Source organism: Armigeres subalbatus, chromosome 3, assembly GCF_024139115.2.
Source record: "Armigeres subalbatus isolate Guangzhou_Male chromosome 3, GZ_Asu_2, whole genome shotgun sequence".
Taxonomy (NCBI): domain Eukaryota; kingdom Metazoa; phylum Arthropoda; class Insecta; order Diptera; family Culicidae; genus Armigeres; species Armigeres subalbatus.
In genome coordinates, this window is record NC_085141.1 from 404,427,643 (window position 1) to 404,447,084 (window position 19,442).

The window sequence follows — 19,442 nt, forward strand, 5'->3', positions numbered from 1 at the left end:
GTGCGGTGTGCTCGTTTGAAGTTTCAGTGCGGCAACTACCTTCAGGTAAGCGGAGGGACCCGGAAGTGGATTTTGCTGAGTGGGGGGACGGCGAACGTACCACCGCATAAAACGGCTCTGTAAGCTATATATCAATCAACAGGAGGTCGATTTCTGTTGCAGTGTGGCATTTTGGTTGGCTGGTAGGAAATAGTTGCCGGAATGCAGCACTTCCGACACGGACGGGAGACCGGCTGCTCGTCGATGCCTGTCTATGATGTGATGAACTGTAATTGGAGGGAAAATTGTAGCCGTTTTGCAGCTGCCGGAAGTGTCCGTCAGGTATCATCAATGGCGATCGGTTAATTGAAGTGAGAAGTTGGTAGCGCATTGAAACATATTTTTTCATCGATATCGCTTTTTATAATGCACATAAGGATCTGAATCTTCTTTAAGACTGCAATGCAGAATTGCCACACTAAACTTTTTACAATGTCTTAATAAATATAATATCTTTATAAAATTTAGTACCGATTGAATTGGCAAGCAATGCTTCTCCTTGATATTGACAGGCTAAGTATAAAAACAGAATAGAAAACGAAAACTGGTTTAATATATATGTGTGTTGAAACTAATAAGTGATTGGTCATTACTGTAATGAATTAAAACCTAGGTCACGATTATGGCAAAATGGTGGGTTTAAATCAAGGAAGGATCGTCATACACAGCAGTGGTCCCCACAAGTTCCTATCTCGCGCTTCAACGAGTCAACCGATGAAAAAAGATCGCTACGCCACCTAAAGGTTGCTTACTTGGCTGGTAGTGCAGCATGGGTACTGTTGTCTTCCTTCAATCAGCTAGAGTCAAAAGATACGTCCGGGCATCTGTTCACCAGGATGTGCGGCTCACACAGCTTCTGTCTGGTATCCGGCAGCTGATTAACGGAACGCTGTATTACGTCAGCTTTACCAAAGGTGCCAGCTCCACCAGCGCGATGTAGATAACGCGAACCTAGTAAGGTAGCTTATTGATCCTTTCAACTCTGTAACTTTTATGTGAGGACCATAACTGAATCTTGACGAATGAGTTTTGTGCCTCGATAACTGCAGAAAGTTGGAGTACACGTGGTCGCTATTCAAGAAGCCCGTCGGCCTAGATCCAGAAAACGTGAATTCAGACGACGTGGTGGCAAAAAAGCAGAGCTTGGAATTGGTTTCGTGTCGATGAAATGAGTAATGAGGTCGAAACCCATTAGCGAACGGATCAGTATGTTTATGATTCGGGGCAAATTCTTCAGTTGCAGCCTAATTAACATCTACGCACCGACAAACGATAAATCCGACGACTTGAAGGACATGTTTTATGCATGTGACGTGAAAATGATGATGACAACCGCCTACGGCACTTTCTACCTTGTTGAAAAGCATTCGATCGTCTGAACCACAAAAATCTTCATTTCATTTTTATTACCAGACTAAGGCCGGAGTGGCCTGTGCAATATATAAAAGTCTTCTCCATTCAACTCGGTCCACCTTGCCCGCTGAAGTTTCTTCAGATCGAGCAGAATGGAAGCTCCTCCGTGAATTCTGCTGGAAGTTCTTCCAGGAATTCCTCCGGAAGATTATCCAGAAATTCCGCCACAGTTTATCCGGGAATTCCGCCAGAATTTCCTCAGGAAGTTTATCCGGGAATTCCTACGGAAGTTCCTCCAGGAATTTTCTCGAAAGTTCCTCTAGTAATCCCTACGGAAGTTCTCCAAGAATTCCACCGGAAGTTCCTCCAGGATTTTTTTTCCGGAAGTGCTTCCAGAAATTCCACCGGAGGTTCCTCCAGGAACTCCGATGCAGTTCCTCCAGGAACAGGGTTTGCAGAAATTACTCTCAATAGATAACGAACAAAACAAAAACCTCTTCGAATCATAACAAGCCATGAAAACAAACTATCGCACTTGTGTACAAGTTGGAAAAAAATGGTTTGATAAACACCACCAGGATTTTCGCCGGAAATTCCTCCAATAATTCCACTGCAGTTCCTCCAGTAATTCCGCTGCAGTTCCTCAAGGAAATCCGCCGGGAGTTCATCCAGTAATTCCACCGGAAGTTCCTCCTGGATTCCACCGGAAGTTCCGCAGGAAGTTTATCCAGGAAATTCGCCGAAAGTATATCAAAGAATTCTCCTTTGGATTCAAACCCTGTCCAGGAATTTCGCCGGATGTTCCTCCAGAAATTTCGCCGGAAGTTCCTCCAGAAATTCCTCCGAAAGTTTCTACAGGAATTCCACCGGAAATTCCTCCAATAATTCCACTGCAGTTCCTCCAGTAATTCCGCTGCAGTTCCTCCAGGAATTCCGCCAGAAGTTCCTCCAGAAATTTCACCGGAAGCTTCTCCAAGAATTCCACCGGAATTGCATCCAGGAACTCCACCAGAAGTTCTTCCAGGAATTTCACTGCAGTTCCTCAAGGAATTCCACCGGAAGTTCCTCCAGTAATTCCACCGGAAGTTCCTCAAGGAGTTCCGCAGGAAGTTTATCCAGGAAATCCGCCGAAAGTGTATCTAAGAATTCTCCTTTGGATTCAAACCAGGAATCCAGGAATTTCGCCGGATGTTCCTCCAGGAATTCCACCGGAAGTTCCTCCAGAAATTCCTCCGAAAGTTCCTACAGGAATTCCACCGGAAGCTCCTTCAGGAATTCCGCCAGAAGTTCATCCAGTAATACCGCTGCAGTTCCTCCAGGAATTCCACCGGAAGTTCCTCCAGAAATTCCACCGGAAGCTCCTCCAGGAATTCCACCGCAAGTTCCTCCAGGTATTCCACCGGAAGGTACTCCAGGAGTTGCACCGAAAATTCCTCCAGCAATTCCACCGGAAGTACATCCAGGAATTCCGCAGGAAGTGTATCCAGGATCTCCAACAGAAGTTTTTGCAGGATTTCCGCCGGAAGTTCCTACAGTAATTCCACTGCAGTTCCTCCAGGAATTCCACCGGAAGCTCCTCCAGGAATTCCGCCGGAAGTTCCTCTAGAAATTTCACCGGAAGCTCCTCCAGGAATTCCACCGGAAGTGTATCCAGGAACTCCACCAGAAGTTCTTCCAGGAATTTCACTGCAGATCCTCGAGGCTTCCGAGCCTCTTGAAAGGAGAGGCTTCCGAGCCTCTTGAAAGGAGAGGCTTCCGAGCCTCTTGAAAGGAGAGGCTTCCGAGCCTCTTGAAAGGAGAGGCTTCCGAGCCTCTTGAAAGGAGAGGCTCTGAGGCCTCTTGAAAGGAGAGGCTTCTGAGCCTCTTGAAAGGGAGAGGCTTCTGAGGCCTCTTGAAAGGAGAGGCTTCGGAGGCCTCTTGAAAGGAGAGGCTTCCAGGCCTCTTGAAAGGAGAGGCTTCTGAGCCTCTTGAAAGGAGAGGCTTGAGCCTCTTGAAAGGAGAGGCTTCAGGCCTCTTGAAAGGAGAGGCTTCTGAGCCTCTTGAAAGGAGAGAGGCTTCTGAGGCCTCTTGAAAGGAGAGGCTTCTGAGCCTCTTGAAAGGAGAGGCTTCTGAGCCTCTTGAAAGGAGAGGCTCTGAGCCTCTTGAAAGGAGAGGCTTCTGAGCCTCTTGAAGGAGGAGAGGCTTCTGAGCCTCTTGAAAGGAGAGGCTTGAGGCCTCTTGAAAGGAGAGGCTTGAGCCTCTTGAAAGGAGAGGCTCTGAGCCTCTTGAAAGGAGAGGCTTCTGAGCCTCTTGAAAGGAGAGGCTTCCAGGCCTCTTGAAAGGAGAGGGCTTCAGGCCTCTTGAAAGGAGAGGCTTCTGAGCCTCTTGAAAGGAGAGGCTTCTGAGCCTCTGAAAGGAGAGGCTTGAGCCTCTTGAAGGAGAGGCTTCTGAGGCCTCTTGAAGGAGAGGCTTCCAGGCCTCTTGAAAGGAGAGGCTGAGGCCTCTTGAAAGGAGAGGCTTCTGAGCCTCTTGAAAGGAGAGGCTTCTGAGCCTCTTGAAAGGAGAGGCTTCTGAGCCTCTTGAAAGGAGAGGCTTCTGAGCCTCTTGGAAAGGAGAGGGCTTAGGCCTCTTGAAAGGAGAGGCTTGAGCCTCTTGAAAGGAGAGAGGCTTCTGAGCCTCTTGAAAGGAGAGGCTTCTGAGGCCTCTTGAAAGGAGAGGCTTCAGGCCTCTTGAAAGGAGAGGCTCTGAGGCCTCTTGAAAGGAGAGGCTCTGAGGCCTCTTGAAAGGGAGAGGCTTCCAGGCCTCTTGAAAGGAGAGGCTTGAGCCTCTTGAAAGGAGGAGGCTCTGAGGCCTCTTGAAAGGAGAGGCTTCTGAGCCTCTTGAAAGGAGAGGCTTCTGAGCCTCTTGAAAGGAGAGGCTTGAGAGCCTCTTGAAAGGAGAGGCTCTGAGGCCTCTTGAAAGGAGAGGCTTCCAGGCCTCTTGAAAGGAGAGGCCTGAGCCTCTTGAAAGGAGAGGCTTCTGAGGCCTCTTGAAAGGAGAGGCTTGAGGCCTCTTGAAAGGAGGCTTCAGGCCTCTTGAAAGGAGAGGCTTCAGGCCTCTTGAAGGAGGCTTCTGAGGCCTCTTGAAAGGAGAGGCTTCTGAGCCTCTTGAAAGGAGAGGCTCTGAGCCTCTTGAAAGGAGAGGCTCTGAGCCTCTTGAAAGGAGAGGCTCTGAGCCTCTTGAAAGGAGAGGCCTGAGCCTCTTGAAAGGAGAGGCTTCTGAGCCTCTTGAAAGGAGAGGCTCTGAGCCTCTTGAAAGGAGAGGCTTCTGAGCCTCTTGAAAGGAGAGGCTTCCAGAGCCTCTTGAAAGGAGAGGCCTGAGGCCTCTTGAAAGGAGAGGCTCTGAGGCCTCTTGAAAGGAGAGGCTTCCTGAGCCTCTTGAAAGGAGAGGCTTCTGAGCCTCTTGAAAGGAGAGGCTTCTGAGCCTCTTGAAAGGAGAGGCTTCTGAGGCCTCTTGAAAGGGAGAGGCTCTGAGCCTCTTGAAAGGAGAGGCTTGAGGCCTCTTGAAAGGAGAGGCTTCCGAGCCTCTTGAAAGGAGAGGCTTCCGAGCCTCTTGAAAGGAGAGGCTTCCGAGCCTCTTGAAAGGAGAGGCTTCTGAGCCTCTTGAAAGGAGAGGCTTCTGAGCCTCTTGAAAGGAGAGGCTTCCGAGCCTCTTGAAAGGAGAGGCTTCCGAGCCTCTTGAAAGGAGGCTCTGAGGCCTCTTGAAAGGAGAGGCTTCCAGGCCTCTTGAAGGAGAGGCTGGAGGCCTCTTGAAAGGAGGCTTGAGGCCTCTTGAAAGGAGGCTTCAGGCCTCTTGAAAGGGAGGCTTCTGAGCCTCTTGAAAGGAGGCTTCTGAGGCCTCTTGAAAGGAGGCTTCTGAGCCTCTTGAAAGGGAGGCTGAGCCTCTTGAAAGGAGGCTTCTGAGGCCTCTTGAAAGGAGGCTTCTGAGCCTCTTGAAAGGAGGCTCTGAGGCCTCTTGAAAGGAGGCTTGAGGCCTCTTGAAAGGAGGCTTCTGAGGCCTCTTGAAAGGAGGCTTCTGAGGCCTCTTGAAAGGAGGCTTCCTGAGCCTCTTGAAAGGAGGCTCTGAGGCCTCTTGAAAGGAGGCTTCTGAGCCTCTTGAAAGGAGGCTTCCAGGCCTCTTGAAAGGAGGCTCTGAGCCTCTTGAAAGGAGGCTTCCAGGCCTCTTGAAGGAGGCCTGAGGCCTCTTGAAAGGAGGCTTCAGGCCTCTTGAAAGGAGGCTTCTGAGCCTCTTGAAAGGAGGCTTCCGAGCCTCTTGAAAGGAGGCTTCTGAGCCTCTTGAAAGGAGGCTTCTGAGCCTCTTGAAAGGAGGCCTGAGCCTCTTGAAAGGAGGCTTCTGAGCCTCTTGAAAGGAGGCTTCCTGAGCCTCTTGAAAGGAGGCTTCTGAGGCCTCTTGAAAGGAGGCTCTGAGGCCTCTTGAAAGGAGGCTTCCGAGCCTCTTGAAAGGAGGCTCTGAGCCTCTTGAAAGGAGGCCTGAGGCCTCTTGAAAGGAGGCTTCTGAGCCTCTTGAAAGGAGGCCTGAGCCTCTTGAAAGGAGGCTTCCTGAGCCTCTTGAAAGGAGGCTTCTGAGCCTCTTGAAAGGAGGCTCTGAGCCTCTTGAAAGGAGGCTTCCAGGCCTCTTGAAAGGAGGCTCTGAGCCTCTTGAAAGGAGGCTCTGAGCCTCTTGAAAGGAGGCTTCCAGAGCCTCTTGAAAGGAGGCTTCTGGAGGCCTCTTGAAAGGAGGCTGAGCCTCTTGAAAGGAGGCCTGAGCCTTTGGAAAGGAGGCTTCCCGGGCCTCTTGAAAGGAGGCTTCCGAGTCTCTTGAAAGGAGGCTCCCGAATCTCTTGAAAGGAGGCTTACGAGCCTCTTGAAAGGAGGCTTCCGAGCCTCTTGAAAGGAGGCTTCCGAGCCTCTTGAAAGGAGGCTTCCGAGCCTCTTGAAAGGAGGCTTCCGAGCCTCTTGAAAGGAGGCTTCCGAGCCTCTTGAAAGGAGGCTTCCGAGCCTCTTGAAAGGAGGCTTCCGAGCCTCTTGAAAGGACCCAAGCAACACCTCTTGTTTCTCAGTGAGTAACAACAACTGTGGTGTGACTTACTAAAGGTCTGAATTATGCACAACGCATCGTATTTGGAACTCCTTTGTGACACAAAAAGCGCAAGAGGTGGAGCCTATTTGCAACATATTGCTGCTACAATGAAAATAAAAACACAAAAACCAACCGGGAATCGAACCATGGACCTTGAGATTTGCAACCTTCTACTATAACCATCACACCAACAGTTCTATTTGGAGATTCTGCTACAAGTGCACTACATAAACAACAAAGTCATGTGTAACTTCATTGTACCTTATACGGAACATGCAGGGGACTGTCAAAACTAAAATACTGCTCAGCTGAGCTCAAAGTGTTTTGCAACATTTCAGAAACATTGTCGTAACAGTAATGAACCGAAGTGTTATTAATTCTGCAACTTATCTGTTTTGTTTCTAATATGGAACACATCGAATTTTAAACCACCCAAGAAGTCAGATGAGTAGAATATTTCGACGCACCTTAAACGGAAATGAGACATTGTGATTTTCTGAAACTGGGAAGTGGCTTTAATGTGACTCGATGTATTGCCAGTGTCTTCAATGCAATTTATTAAGAACAAACACCTATTTGAAAGATGTTGCGCGTGCTGCTTGGGGAGGCTTCCGGGCCTCTTGAAAGGAGGCTTCCTGGCCTCTTGAAAGGAGGCTTCCGGGCCTCTTGAAAGGAGGCTTCCGGGCCTCTTGAAAGGAGGCTTCCGGGCCTCTTGAAAGGAGGCTTCTGAGCCTCTTGAAAGGAGGCTTGAGCCTCTTGAAAGGAGGCTTCTGAGCCTCTTGAAAGGAGGCTCTGAGGCCTCTTGAAAGGAGGCTTGAGCCTCTTGAAAGGAGGCTCTGAGGCCTCTTGAAAGGAGGCTCTGAGCCTCTTGAAAGGAGGCTTCCAGGCCTCTTGAAAGGAGGCTTGAGCCTCTTGAAAGGAGGCTTCTGAGCCTCTCTTGAAAGGAGGCTTCCTGAGGCCTCTTGAAAGGAGGCTCTGAGCCTCTTGAAAGGAGGCTTCCAGGCCTCTTGAAAGGAGGCTTCTGAGCCTCTTGAAAGGAGGCTGAGCCTCTTGAATTGAAAGGAGGCTCTGAGCCTCTTGAAAGGAGGCTTCTGAGCCTCTTGAAAGGAGGCTTCTGAGCCTCTTGAAAGGAGGCCTGAGCCTCTTGAAAGGAGGCTTCTGAGCCTCTTGAAAGGAGGCTCTGAGCCTCTTGAAAGGAGGCTCTGAGCCTCTTGAAAGGAGGCTCGAGCCTCTTGAAAGGAGGCCTGAGCCTCTTGAAAGGAGGCCTGAGCCTCTTGAAAGGAGGCTTCTGAGCCTCTTGAAAGGAGGCTGAGCCTCTTGAAAGGAGGCCTGAGCCTCTTGAAAGGAGGCTTCTGAGCCTCTGAAAGGAGGCCTGAGCCTCTTGAAAGGAGGCTCTGAGCCTCTTGAAAGGAGGCCTGAGCTCTTGAAAGGAGGCTTCTGAGCCTCTTGAAAGGAGGCTCTGAGCCTCTTGAAAGAAGGCTTCCGAGCCTCTTGAAAGGAGGCTTCTGAGCCTCTTGAAAGGAGGCCTGAGCCTCTTGAAAGGAGGCTCTGAGCTCTTGAAAGAGGCTTCCAAGCCTCTTGAAAGGAGGCTTCCCAGCCTCTTGAAAGGAGGCTTCCCAGCCTCTTGAAAGGAGGCTTCCCAGCCTCTTGAAAGGAGGCTTCTCAGCCTCTTGAAAGGAGGCTTCCCAGCCTCTTGAAAGGAGGCTTCCCAGCCTCTTGAAAGGAGGCTTCCCAGCCTCTTGAAAGGAGGCTTCCGAGCCTCTTGAAAGGAGGCTTCCCAGCCTCTTGAAAGGAGGCTTCCCAGCATCTTGAAAGGAGGCTTCCCAGCCTCTTGAAAGGAGGCTTCCCAGCCTCTTGAAAGGAGGCTTCCCAGCCTCTTGAAAGGAGGCTTCCCAGCCTCTTGAAAGGAGGCTTCCCAGCCTCTTGAAAGGAGGATCCCGCGCCTCTTGAAAGGAGGTTCCCGAGCCTCTTGAAAGGTGGCTTCCGCGCCTCTTGACCGGAGGCTGCGCCTCTTGAAAGGAGGCCTGCGCCTCTTGAAAGGAGGCTTCCTGAGCCTCTTGAAAGGAGGCTTCCAGGCCTCTTGAAAGGAGGCTTCCAGGCCTCTTGAAAGGAGGCTCTGAGCTCTCTTGAAAGGAGGCCTGAGCCTCTTGAAAGGAGGCTTCCGAGCCACTTGAAAGGAGGCTTCCTGAGCCTCTTGAAAGGAGGCTTGAGCCTCTTGAAAGGAGGCTTGAGGCCTCTTGAAAGGAGGCTTCTGAGCCTCTTGAAAGGAGGCTTGAGGCCTCTTGAAAGGAGGCTTCTGAGCCTCTTGAAAGGAGGCTTCCAGGCCTCTTGAAAGGAGGCTCTGAGCCTCTTGAAAGGAGGCCTGAGCCTCTTGAAAGGAGGCTTCCAGGCCTCTTGAAAGGAGGCTTCTGAGCCTCTTGAAAGGAGGCTGAGCCTCTTGAAAGGAGGCTTGAGGCCCTCTTGAAAGGAGGCTTCTGAGGCCTCTTGAAAGGAGGCCTGAGCCTCTTGAAAGGAGGCCTGAGCCTCTTGAAAGGAGGCTTCTGAGCCTCTTGAAAGGAGGCTTCTGAGGCCTCTTGAAAGGAGGCTTCCGGGCCTCTTGAAAGGAGGCTTCTGAGCCTCTTGAAAGGAGGCTCTGAGCCTCTTGAAAGGAGGCTTCCAGGCCTCTTGAAAGGAGGCTTCTGAGCCTCTTGAAAGGAGGCTTGAGCCTCTTGAAAGGAGGCTTCTGAGCCTCTTGAAAGGAGGCTTCTGAGCCTCTTGAAAGGAGGCTCTGAGCCTCTTGAAAGGAGGCTTGAGCCTCTTGAAAGGAGGCTTCTGAGCCTCTTGAATTGAAAGGAGGCTTCTGAGCTCTTGTTGAAAGGAGGCTTCTGAGGCCTCTTGAAAGGAGGCTTCTGAGCCTCTTGAAAGGAGGCCTGAGCCTCTTGAAAGGAGGCTTTGAGCCTCTTGAAAGGAGGCTTCTGAGGCCTCTTGAAAGGAGGCTCTGAGCCTCTTGAAAGGAGGCTTCTGAGCCTCTTGAAAGGAGGCTTCTGAGCCTCTTGAAAGGAGGCTCTGAGGCCTCTTGAAAGGAGGCTCTGAGCCTCTTGAAAGGAGGCTTGAGCCTCTTGAAAGGAGGCCTGAGCCTCTTGAAAGGAGGCTTCTGAGCCTCTTGAAAGGAGGCCTGAGCTCTTGAAAGGAGGCTCTGAGCCTCTTGAAAGGAGGCTTCCGAGCCTCTTGAAAGGAGGCCTGAGCTCTTGAAAGGAGGCCTGAGCCTCTTGAAAGGAGGCTTCCTGAGCCTCTTGAAAGGAGGCCTGAGCCTCTTGAAAGGAGGCTTCCCAGCCTCTTGAAAGGAGGCTTCCCAGCCTCTTGAAAGGAGGCTTCCCAGCCTCTTGAAAGGAGGCTTCCCAGCCTCTTGAAAGGAGGCTTCCCAGCCTCTTGAAAGGAGGCTTCTCAGCCTCTTGAAAGGAGGCTTCCCAGCCTCTTGAAAGGAGGCTTCCCAGCCTCTTGAAAGGAGGCTTCCCAGCCTCTTGAAAGGAGGCTTCCCAGCCTCTTGAAAGGAGGCTTCCGAGCCTCTTGAAAGGAGGCTTCCCAGCCTCTTGAAAGGAGGCTTCCCAGCATCTTGAAAGGAGGCTTCCCAGCCTCTTGAAAGGAGGCTTCCCAGCCTCTTGAAAGGAGGCTTCCCAGCCTCTTGAAAGGAGGCTTCCGCGCCTCTTGAAAGGAGGCTTCCGCGCCTCTTGAAAGGAGGCTTCCGCGCCTCTTGAAAGGAGGCTTCCGCGCCTCTTGAAAGGAGGCTTCCGCGCCTCTTGAAAGGAGGCTTCCGCGCCTCTTGAAAGGAGGCTTCCGCGCCTCTTGAAAGGAGGCTTCCGAGCCTCTTGAAAGGAGGCTTCCGAGCCTCTTGAAAGGAGGCTTCCGAGCCTCTTCCTAAATTAGGCAACTTCTGCGCATCTTTTAATTACACTTCTCTGCATCTTGAAAGAAAGCTTCCAAACCTCCTTAATGGAGAATTCTAAGTCTTTGAGGGGGTGCTTCCGATCCTCTTGAAAGATTGCTTTCGTGCCTCTTGAAAGTAGGCTTCTGAGCATCTTGAAAGGCGGTTTCGTAGCTTCTTGATATTAAATTTCCGAGCCTCTTGATATTAAGCACCCTAAAAGAGGCTTTTGAGCTACTTAAAAAGAGGCTTCTGAGCCGTTTGAAAAAAAGAGTTCCAAACCTATTGAAAGGAGAATTCCGAGCCAGTTGAAATGAGGGTTCCGAGCCTCTTTAAATAGGCTTTCGAGCTTCTTGCAACGACGCCTTTTCAGAAAAGGGCCTTCATGGTTCAAATAGAGGGTTCAGAATCTGACATTCTAGATTTTAGTTAAGAAGAATGTTATTATAGTTTTTTTCAACTATCGTTTATTTGGAAGGCTTCACTTGTCATAAGACGGCTTATTTATTCAACATTTTGTCTGAAACAATCAGATTATTTTGAAGATTGAAAAAAATTCGATGTTTTGTCCTACAGCCTTTCATACACTGTACTGGTTGGGATGGACAGGATTCAAAGTATTTGGTTTACTGATCGCAATGCATATTACAATACAAAGTATTAGAATAAAAATAGATATCAAAACTTTATCAATTAGTTTTTTGTATTGTAATACATCCGCCATTGTGCTACATGTACCCCATGTTGAGAATTACTGCCCTAGAAGATCTCAAGCTGGACAACGAAAACTCGTCGGATGGTCTCCTTTTGCGACTGACCGACCCGTTATAATCGTTCAGCTTGACCATTCCGTGTAATATCTATTTGTACAGTACTTATCAGCAGCGTTGGTATTACAAAGGATTGTCCAAAGAACCAATTCAGTAAAAACCCTCTGCAGTTATCGCCCTTGCAACACTTTTCTGACCCTGTTCAACTTGAAGTGCAGTATATGTACTTCAAGTGAATTTCGTTTGATGATCTGTCTCAAGTACATATAAAAATGATATGATGTTCTTAGAGAAGAGATAGAAGATGACACTTCCGGCCACCTGAAAAATAGTTGCTACATACCCTCCGGACCAATAAAATTGCAAGGGCAGAAATTTAATGCACCTACAACACAGGTGATTCAGTATTCTGCGGTTCTGCTTCTGTCCAATCTCTCTAAATAAAAGCATTATGCTCGGGTCACAAACAAACTCATTTTCTGTATAAGATATAAAAATCTCGTACCTCTATAGATCATAAAACCGAAAATGTCCCTTGCGAACTCTATTTCTCCACGTAGCACATGTGCTGGTGCGTGCGGTTATGTCCATATAAAAGCGACAAAAATGCGTCGTCCTCGTCCCAACAAAATCATATTCAATTGTCCATAAATTCTGCAAGCTTATGGCAGCAAAGCTCCGAACGAGCTACATACCCAGAATAGAGCGGGGAAAGAGGTTTGCTCACGTGTCCATTCCGAGTGGGTCATATTGTGCGGAACATATCTGTACGAGACGTGGCCGAACATTCTGCGGTGTATTGTCTCGGTGACCATAAATTATCCAGCTAATATCCTGTCCTCGAATACACGGTTCTCGTCGATGATGACGACGACAAGGCCGCACGAGAGCGAAGCGGCAGAAGCGCTGTCGACGATGATACTCGTCAAAGTGTCGTCATTCGGTGGCACACATATTTTCCGGGACTGGGTTATGGCGTGGCAACTTTTACGCTGTACCAAGCAGGATTCTGTATCAAATTGTCCCACTGTGCGCTTCTTGGAAACGACGTGAGAGGAAACTGTGTCACTCACACGACCCAGCACCATAATAAATGGTGAGCCTCGCTATCTTCTGGGGAAGGTCGATTTGTTCTATAAAATTGCATGAATTTCTAAACTCAATTGTATTAGTGATGTAGTTCTGAAAAGTGACTTATCAATATGGACTTGATCCAAACGTATATCAAAATGCTCACATCAATATTCTGGCATGTATTATTACGAACCTATGCTTCGGCAAAGAGTATCCTGAATGAAAACAAAAGCTGCATATGAACGAGCTACCCGGGCAGAAGCCATGAACAGCATAACAAAACATGATATGGACTTGATTGATATAAGAGATAAAAGAACAAGCAACAATATCAAAAATTTGCACTGAAATATCATTTAAATATCAAAATGTGCTATGGATAAGAACAAGCCAATAGCACTTGATATTGATCACTTCTTACAAATAACATAACATGATTTCCTCATGATATTTTAGTGCAAAATTTTGATATTGTCGCCTGATCTTTTATCTCTTATATCAATCATGTCCATATCTCATTTTGCTATCTTATCAAGATTTGATATTATTGAGCTATTTTCTTCTGTTCGGGTAGTTAAATAAAGTTTAATAAAAAGGAAACACACTTTTGTTTTTTTAAGTATCACACGCCATAATCTGTTGTAGTGGCAGCTTAGTTAACAAGTGGTGGGTAATTTCAACGATTTATTTCAGAGATAAAAAAATATTGATTTGAACAGTCCTGATTATCAACCAATCGGAATATCAACAGTCATATGGATGATCATTTTCATAATCGTAAGAACGGGATAATCCTTAACCACAAAATTGATCTATCGATATCTAATATAAAAAAACTCCCCTCTACACATCAACTCACCTGTACAGAACTGGGGCTCGTCGCTTTTGTCCAAGCAGTCGAAGCTTCCGTCGCAATACTTCGACGAAGCAATGCACGTTCCATTGCCGCATCGAAACTCGGCCAAATTGCAGTGGTTCAGAACCGTTCCACCGTTGCTCCCATTACTACCGATGGAAGCAGAACCCGTCGAGGCTGAGGCGGCGGCCGCGGCAGCTGCGGCAGAGGCCGCATTGTTCTGTCGAGCAGCGAGGGCCGCCACTATCGACGCCGACGAGAGGGAAGCTATCGCCTGGGGAGCCGCACGTCCCCCACCTGCGGTGGACCGTACCGTTGCACTTCCCGGTGATTGTGCAGCTGCCGGTCCATTTCCGCTGTTGCCGTCTTTGATCGAATCGACCGTCGGAAGTCGAAGGCTCAACAGCGCAATCAGCAGCGCGATGAGGTATTTCCACTCATCCATCCGAGAGTCTCTGGAAGTACAGAAGAACCATGCGGAATTAGTTTTTGGTATAACAGTTTATTCGTATTAGTTAAAATCAATTATTCGAATTGCTAAATATTAGGGGAGGAGGTTCGGTTGTGGGCACCGCTCGGTTATGGGCACCCCTATGTATCTTTTGACAGATAACTGATGCTGTCATTCTGACAACCGTTATTAGTTTGCTATTGTAACATGATGTTTTGTGCTTAATATCAAACCGGATGGGGATCTCTACTTTGAACTAGGGACAAATCTTTTTTTTTTACAAAAAAAAAACAACACGAAAGTTTTTTTTTGGCCTTTTTCAAAGTGTCATAAATTTAATCTATTTTGAGGCTGAATGACGATTGCCATTACAATTTTAGCGCGAATTTTTTTTTCTTCATTTTTCAAAAAGGCTGCGAAATTCGGTTGTGGGCACCTTTATTCGTTCGGTTATGGGCACCCTTATTTTATTGACAAATCATTCAATATCGTTTTAGTTGTCTCCTAACTTAATTCAAATGACGTTTTTATGCAGTTTTCATAATTATTTAGACATAATTAATTCATATTTATGTTCATTGGGTATGTCTAGTTATTATATCCACACAATTTGGAACAAATAGCTGACTATTGGAAATTGGTCAGATCGGACTATGAGATCAAAACTTATGGCCAAAATATTATTCTTTGCAATGAACGAGAAAGGCACTATTACCGCTAGGGTGATTAATCAGGATTTTTTTTTACTGTTAGGTATATCAATAAAACGTAAATCAATGAAAAAATTAAACCCATTTACCTAAGCGCTATTTTAGACTTCTCTTATGTGATTTTTTTTCATTTAGTCCAATCAAAGTTAATTACCTATTTCCGGGGATTAAATAGGGTGACGGGCTTGGTGGTCATGTGAAGAATATAGAAGATATAGAAGATAATTACGAACGATATAGAAGATAATACGACTCGATACAATCGGCAACGACCTAGGCGACGAATAAAGGATCACGATTGGAAGCTTGGAACATGGAACTGCAAGTCGCTAGGTTTCGCAGGTTGCGACAGGATGATCTACGATGAATTACATCCCCGCAACTTCGATGTCGTAGCGCTGCAGGAAATCTGCTGGACAGGACAGAAAGTGTGGAAAAGCGGGAATCGAGCGGCTACCTTCTACCAAAGCTGTGGCACCACCAACGAGCTGGGAACCGGCTTCATAGTGCTGGGAAAGATGCGCCAACGCGTGATTGGGTGGCAGCCAATCAACGCAAGGATGTGCAAGCTGAGGATAAAAGGTCGTTTCTTCAACTATAGCATCATCAACGTGCACTGCCCACACGAAGGGAGATCCGACGACGAGAAAGAAGCGTTCTATGCGCAGCTGGAGCTGACATACGATGGATGCCCACTGCGGGACGTCAAAATCGTCATCGGTGACATGAACGCTCAGGTAGGAAGGGAGGAAATTTATAGACCGGTCATCGGACCGGATAGTCTGCATACCGTATCGAACGACAACGGCAAACGATGCATAAACTTCGCAGCCTCCCGCAGAATGGTAGTCCGAAGCACTTTCTTCCCCCGCAAGAATATCCACAAGGCCACATGGAAATCACCTAATCAAGAAACGGAAAACCAAATCGACCACGTTCTAATCGACGGTAAATTCTTCTCCGACATCACGAACGCACGCACTTACCGTAGTGCGAATATTGAATCCGACCAGTACCTCGTCGCAGTATGCCTGCGCTCAAAACTCTCGACGGTGATCAACACGCGTCGGAGTCGTCAGCCGCGGCTAAACATTGGGCGTCTACAAGACGGTAGGCTAGCCCAAGACTACGCGTAGCAGCTGGAAGTGGCACTCCCAACGGAAGAGCAGCTAGGCGCAGCATCTCTTGAAGATGGCTGGAGAGATATTCGATCCGCCATTGGAATCACCGCAACCGCTGCACTAGGCACGGTGGGTCCGGATCAGAGAAACGACTGGTATGACGGCGAATGTGAGCAGTTAGTTGAGGAGAAGAATGCAGCATGGGCGAGATTGCTGCAACACCGCACGAGGGCGAACGAGGCACGATACAAACGGGCGCGGAACAGACAAAACTCGATTTTCCGGAGGAAAAAGCGCCAGCAGGAAGATCGAGACCGTGAAGAGACGGAGGAACTGTACCGCGCTAATAACGCACGAAAGCTCTATGAGAAGTTGAACCGTTCACGTAAGGGCCACGTGCTACAGCCCGATATGTGTAAGGACATAAACGGGAACCTTCTTACAAACGAGCGTGAGGTGATCCAAAGGTGGCGGCAGCACTACGAAGAGCACCTGAATGGCGATATGGCAGACAACGGTGGCGGTATGGTAGTGAACCTAGGAGCACGCGCGCAGGACATGCGACTTCCGGCTCCGAATCTCCAGGAAATCCAGAAGGAGATCGGCCGGCTGAAAAACAACTAAGCCCCTGGAGTTGACCAACTACCAGAAGAGCTGTTTAAACACGGTGGTGAGGCACTGGCTAGAGCGCTGCACTGGATGATTACCAAGGTTTGGGAGGATGAGGTTCTGCCGCAGGAGTGGATGGAAGGTGTCGTGTGTCCCATCTACAAAAAGGGCGATAAGCTGGATTGTAGCAACTACCGCGCAATCACATTGCTGAACGCCGCCTACAAGGTACTCTCCCAAATTTTATGCCGTCGACTAACACCAATTGCAAGAGAGTTCGTGGGGCAGTACCAGGCGGGATTTATGGGTGAACGCTCTACCACAGACCAGATGTTCGCCATACGTCAGGTATTGCAGAAATGCCGCGAATACAACGTGCCCACACATCATCTATTTATCGACTTCAAAGCCGCATATGATACAATCGATCGGGACCAGCTATGGCAGCTAATGCACGAAAACGGATTTCCGAATAAACTGATACGGTTGATCAAGGCGACGATGGATCGGGTGATGTGCGTAGTTCGAGTTTCAGGGTCATTCTCGAGTCCCTTCGAAACCCGTAGAGGGTTACGGCAAGGTGATGGTCTTTCGTGTCTGCTATTCAACATCGCTTTGGAGGGAGTAATACGAAGGGCAGGGATTGACACGAGTGGTACGATTTTCACGAAGTCCGTCCAGTTATTTGGTTTCGCCGACGACATTGATATCATGGCACGTAACTGTGAGAGGGTGGAGGAAGCCTACATCAGACTGAAAAGCGAAGCTAAACGGGTTGGACTAGTCATCAACACGTCGAAGACGAAGTACATGATAGGAAGAGGCTCAAGAGAGGTCAATGTAAGCCACCCACCACGAGTTTCTATCGGTGGTGACGGAATCGAGGTGGTTGAAGAATTCGTGTACTTGGGCTCACTGGTGACCGCCGATAACGATACCAGCAGAGAAATTCGGAGGCGCATAGTGGTTGGAAATCGTACGTACTTTGGACTCCGCAAGACGCTCCGATCGAATAGAGTTCGCCGCCGTACCAAACTGACTATCTACAAAACGCTTATAAGACCGGTAGTTCTCTACGGATACGAGACCTGGACGATGCTCGTGGAGGACCAACGCACACTGGGAGTTTTTGAAAGGAAAGTGTTGCGTACCATCTATGGTGGAGTGCAGATGGCGGACGGTACGTGGAGGAGGCGAATGAACCACGAGTTGCATCAGCTGTTGGGAGAACCATCCATCGTTCACACCGCGAAAATCGGAAGACTGCGGTGGGCCGGGCACGTAGCCAGAATGTCGGACAGTAATCCGGTGAAAATGGTTCTCGACAACGATCCGACGGGAACAAGAAGGCGAGGTGCACAGCGGGCAAGGTGGATCGATCAGGTGGAGGACGATTTGCGGACCCTCCGCAGACTGCGTGGTTGGCGAAGTGCAGCCATGGACCGAGCTGAATGGAGAAGACTTTTATGTGCAGCACTGGCCACTCCGGCCTTAGTCTGATAATAAATAAATAATGGATGTGGAAGTATTGACCTAATGTCCAGGGGAAATTCCAAAGATATTCCTGGAAGAATTTTCTAAGGAATTACTGGATTAATTTCTGGAAGATGTTTAGAAATCCCTCAGGGAATTGCCGAAAAAAAAATCCTAGAGTAATCTTCAAAGGATTTGCTGGAGTAATTTTAGAATAAATTATTGGTGCATTTTCCGAAAGAACAACAACCTGGGGCTATTTTCGAAGGAAATCCCAGATGGAACAATTCCAGGAGGAATTCCGGAAGTAGTTCCTGAATGAATTTACCAAGGAATTTCTGTAGAAATGAAGGAATTTCTTCCCAAATTCTATTTGGAGTTCCTTCCTAAATTACTTTAGGAATTGCATAAAAATGCATTCAGGAAACTCCTTCGGAAATTCTTTTAGGAATTCCTTCAAAAAATTTTTATTGAAATTTTTTTCAGTTTTTTTAAATTACTTCATGAATTTAATCAGATTTTATTAGGAAATTCTAAGGCCTTCTAGGGCCTAATTAGACTAGCGCACTACTAGTGAAGTTAGGTTTAACGTACGGATTGCGAGAAAAATCCAACTTCGATAGTCCCCCATTTCGGTTTTCAACTTGACTAGCGATATTGTTTTTGACAGTGAAGTGTATTCTGAGGCTACACTGTCAAAGTAATATCCACAAAGTTTGAAGTGCTTAACACTTTAGTAAACTATGTTCCCCTTTGAAAAAAATATTGTGCTTGTTATTCGGTAGTTTGTGGACCAAGAAGGGCGTCCCACGTTTCCAGCAAAACAAGAAAGAACTATCAGAAAGTAAGTAATAATTGATAACATTTAATGCAGAAGAAGTAATATTTTTTTCAATATCCATTGCTATTATTTTCATTATATACAGGCAGTGACGTAGCCACGGGGGTGGTTTTGGACATAACCCCCCCCCCCCCCAGGAACAAAATTTTTAGAAGAATTTTTTTTCCAAAAAAAAAAAATTTTCGGGAAACCACCCTCCAGACCAATTTTCTGGCTACGCCACTGTATACAGGAATCGAATACTACACTCAAAAAAATATACACGTTACGGAACAGTTAAATTGAGCGTGTTGATTTTTTACCGTGTATATGATGGTTGCCTATTTCTTTTAAGTAAGCTGTATCTACCTTAAACACAAGCTATATATGTGATCCTTTGCTGCCTGATGGGTTAACGATGGAGAAAATTATTTTCTTTTGAATAGTATTCGATTCCTGCAAATAAAAATAATAGCAATACATGTTGAGAAATATTATTCATTTTTTTTAATTGCATTTTATCAATTATACTTACTGTCTGACAGCAAAACCTTTCTTTTTTTTTTGAGAACTTGGGACGCCCTTCTTGATCTACCAACTGGCAGAACACAAGCTCAATATTTTTTGAAAGCGCAACATTGTTTCAACAAGTCAACAGTGTTGAGCACTTCAAATTTCATGGATTTTACTTTGACGATGTAGCTTCAGAATACACTTCGTTGTCAAAAACAAACCTGTCGAATAGAAAGTGTTTTACACTTCGAAGTCACTGTTACTGATCAGTAGGGCAAAACTAAGTGCTTTCCACTTTAATTAAATAATCAACGCACTAGATATCCGAGAGTGACTGGAAATTTAGTTCTCAAGTGTAATAGCTCTTGATTTCGAAGGGTGAAAAAGTTTAATCCGAAAAGATATACATTTTGAATCAAATTGTGAACCTACTTTGATACACTGAGGATACTGGTCGTAAGAACATCATACGTTTCTCCTATGAAATTTCACCACAAGAAATTGTAATGATTTTCATACGATTCTCTTATGGAATGTATTTCATACGACAATCTTATGAAATATTTTCAGTTTGTTAAAAAAAAGTGTAACCCGGGTTCGAACCATGGACGTCGTGATTAGGAGGCGTGCGTTCTCACCACACGCCCATCGACGCTTCGAGAAATTGTTTTGTTGG

At 47.3% G+C, this 19,442-nt stretch overlaps 1 protein-coding gene across 1 annotated transcript in view; it reads right to left on the reverse strand.

Annotated features, from left to right (window-relative positions):
• LOC134227043 (uncharacterized) overlaps nucleotides 1-19,442 on the reverse strand; it is a 386,403-nt gene that overhangs the window by 276,887 nt on the left and 90,074 nt on the right. Inside the window, exon 2 of the mRNA XM_062708245.1 lies at nucleotides 13,073-13,524. Coding sequence (XP_062564229.1) covers nucleotides 13,073-13,514 — 442 coding nt within the window. The 5' untranslated portion in view covers nucleotides 13,515-13,524. The remainder of the gene's footprint in view (nucleotides 1-13,072; nucleotides 13,525-19,442) is intronic.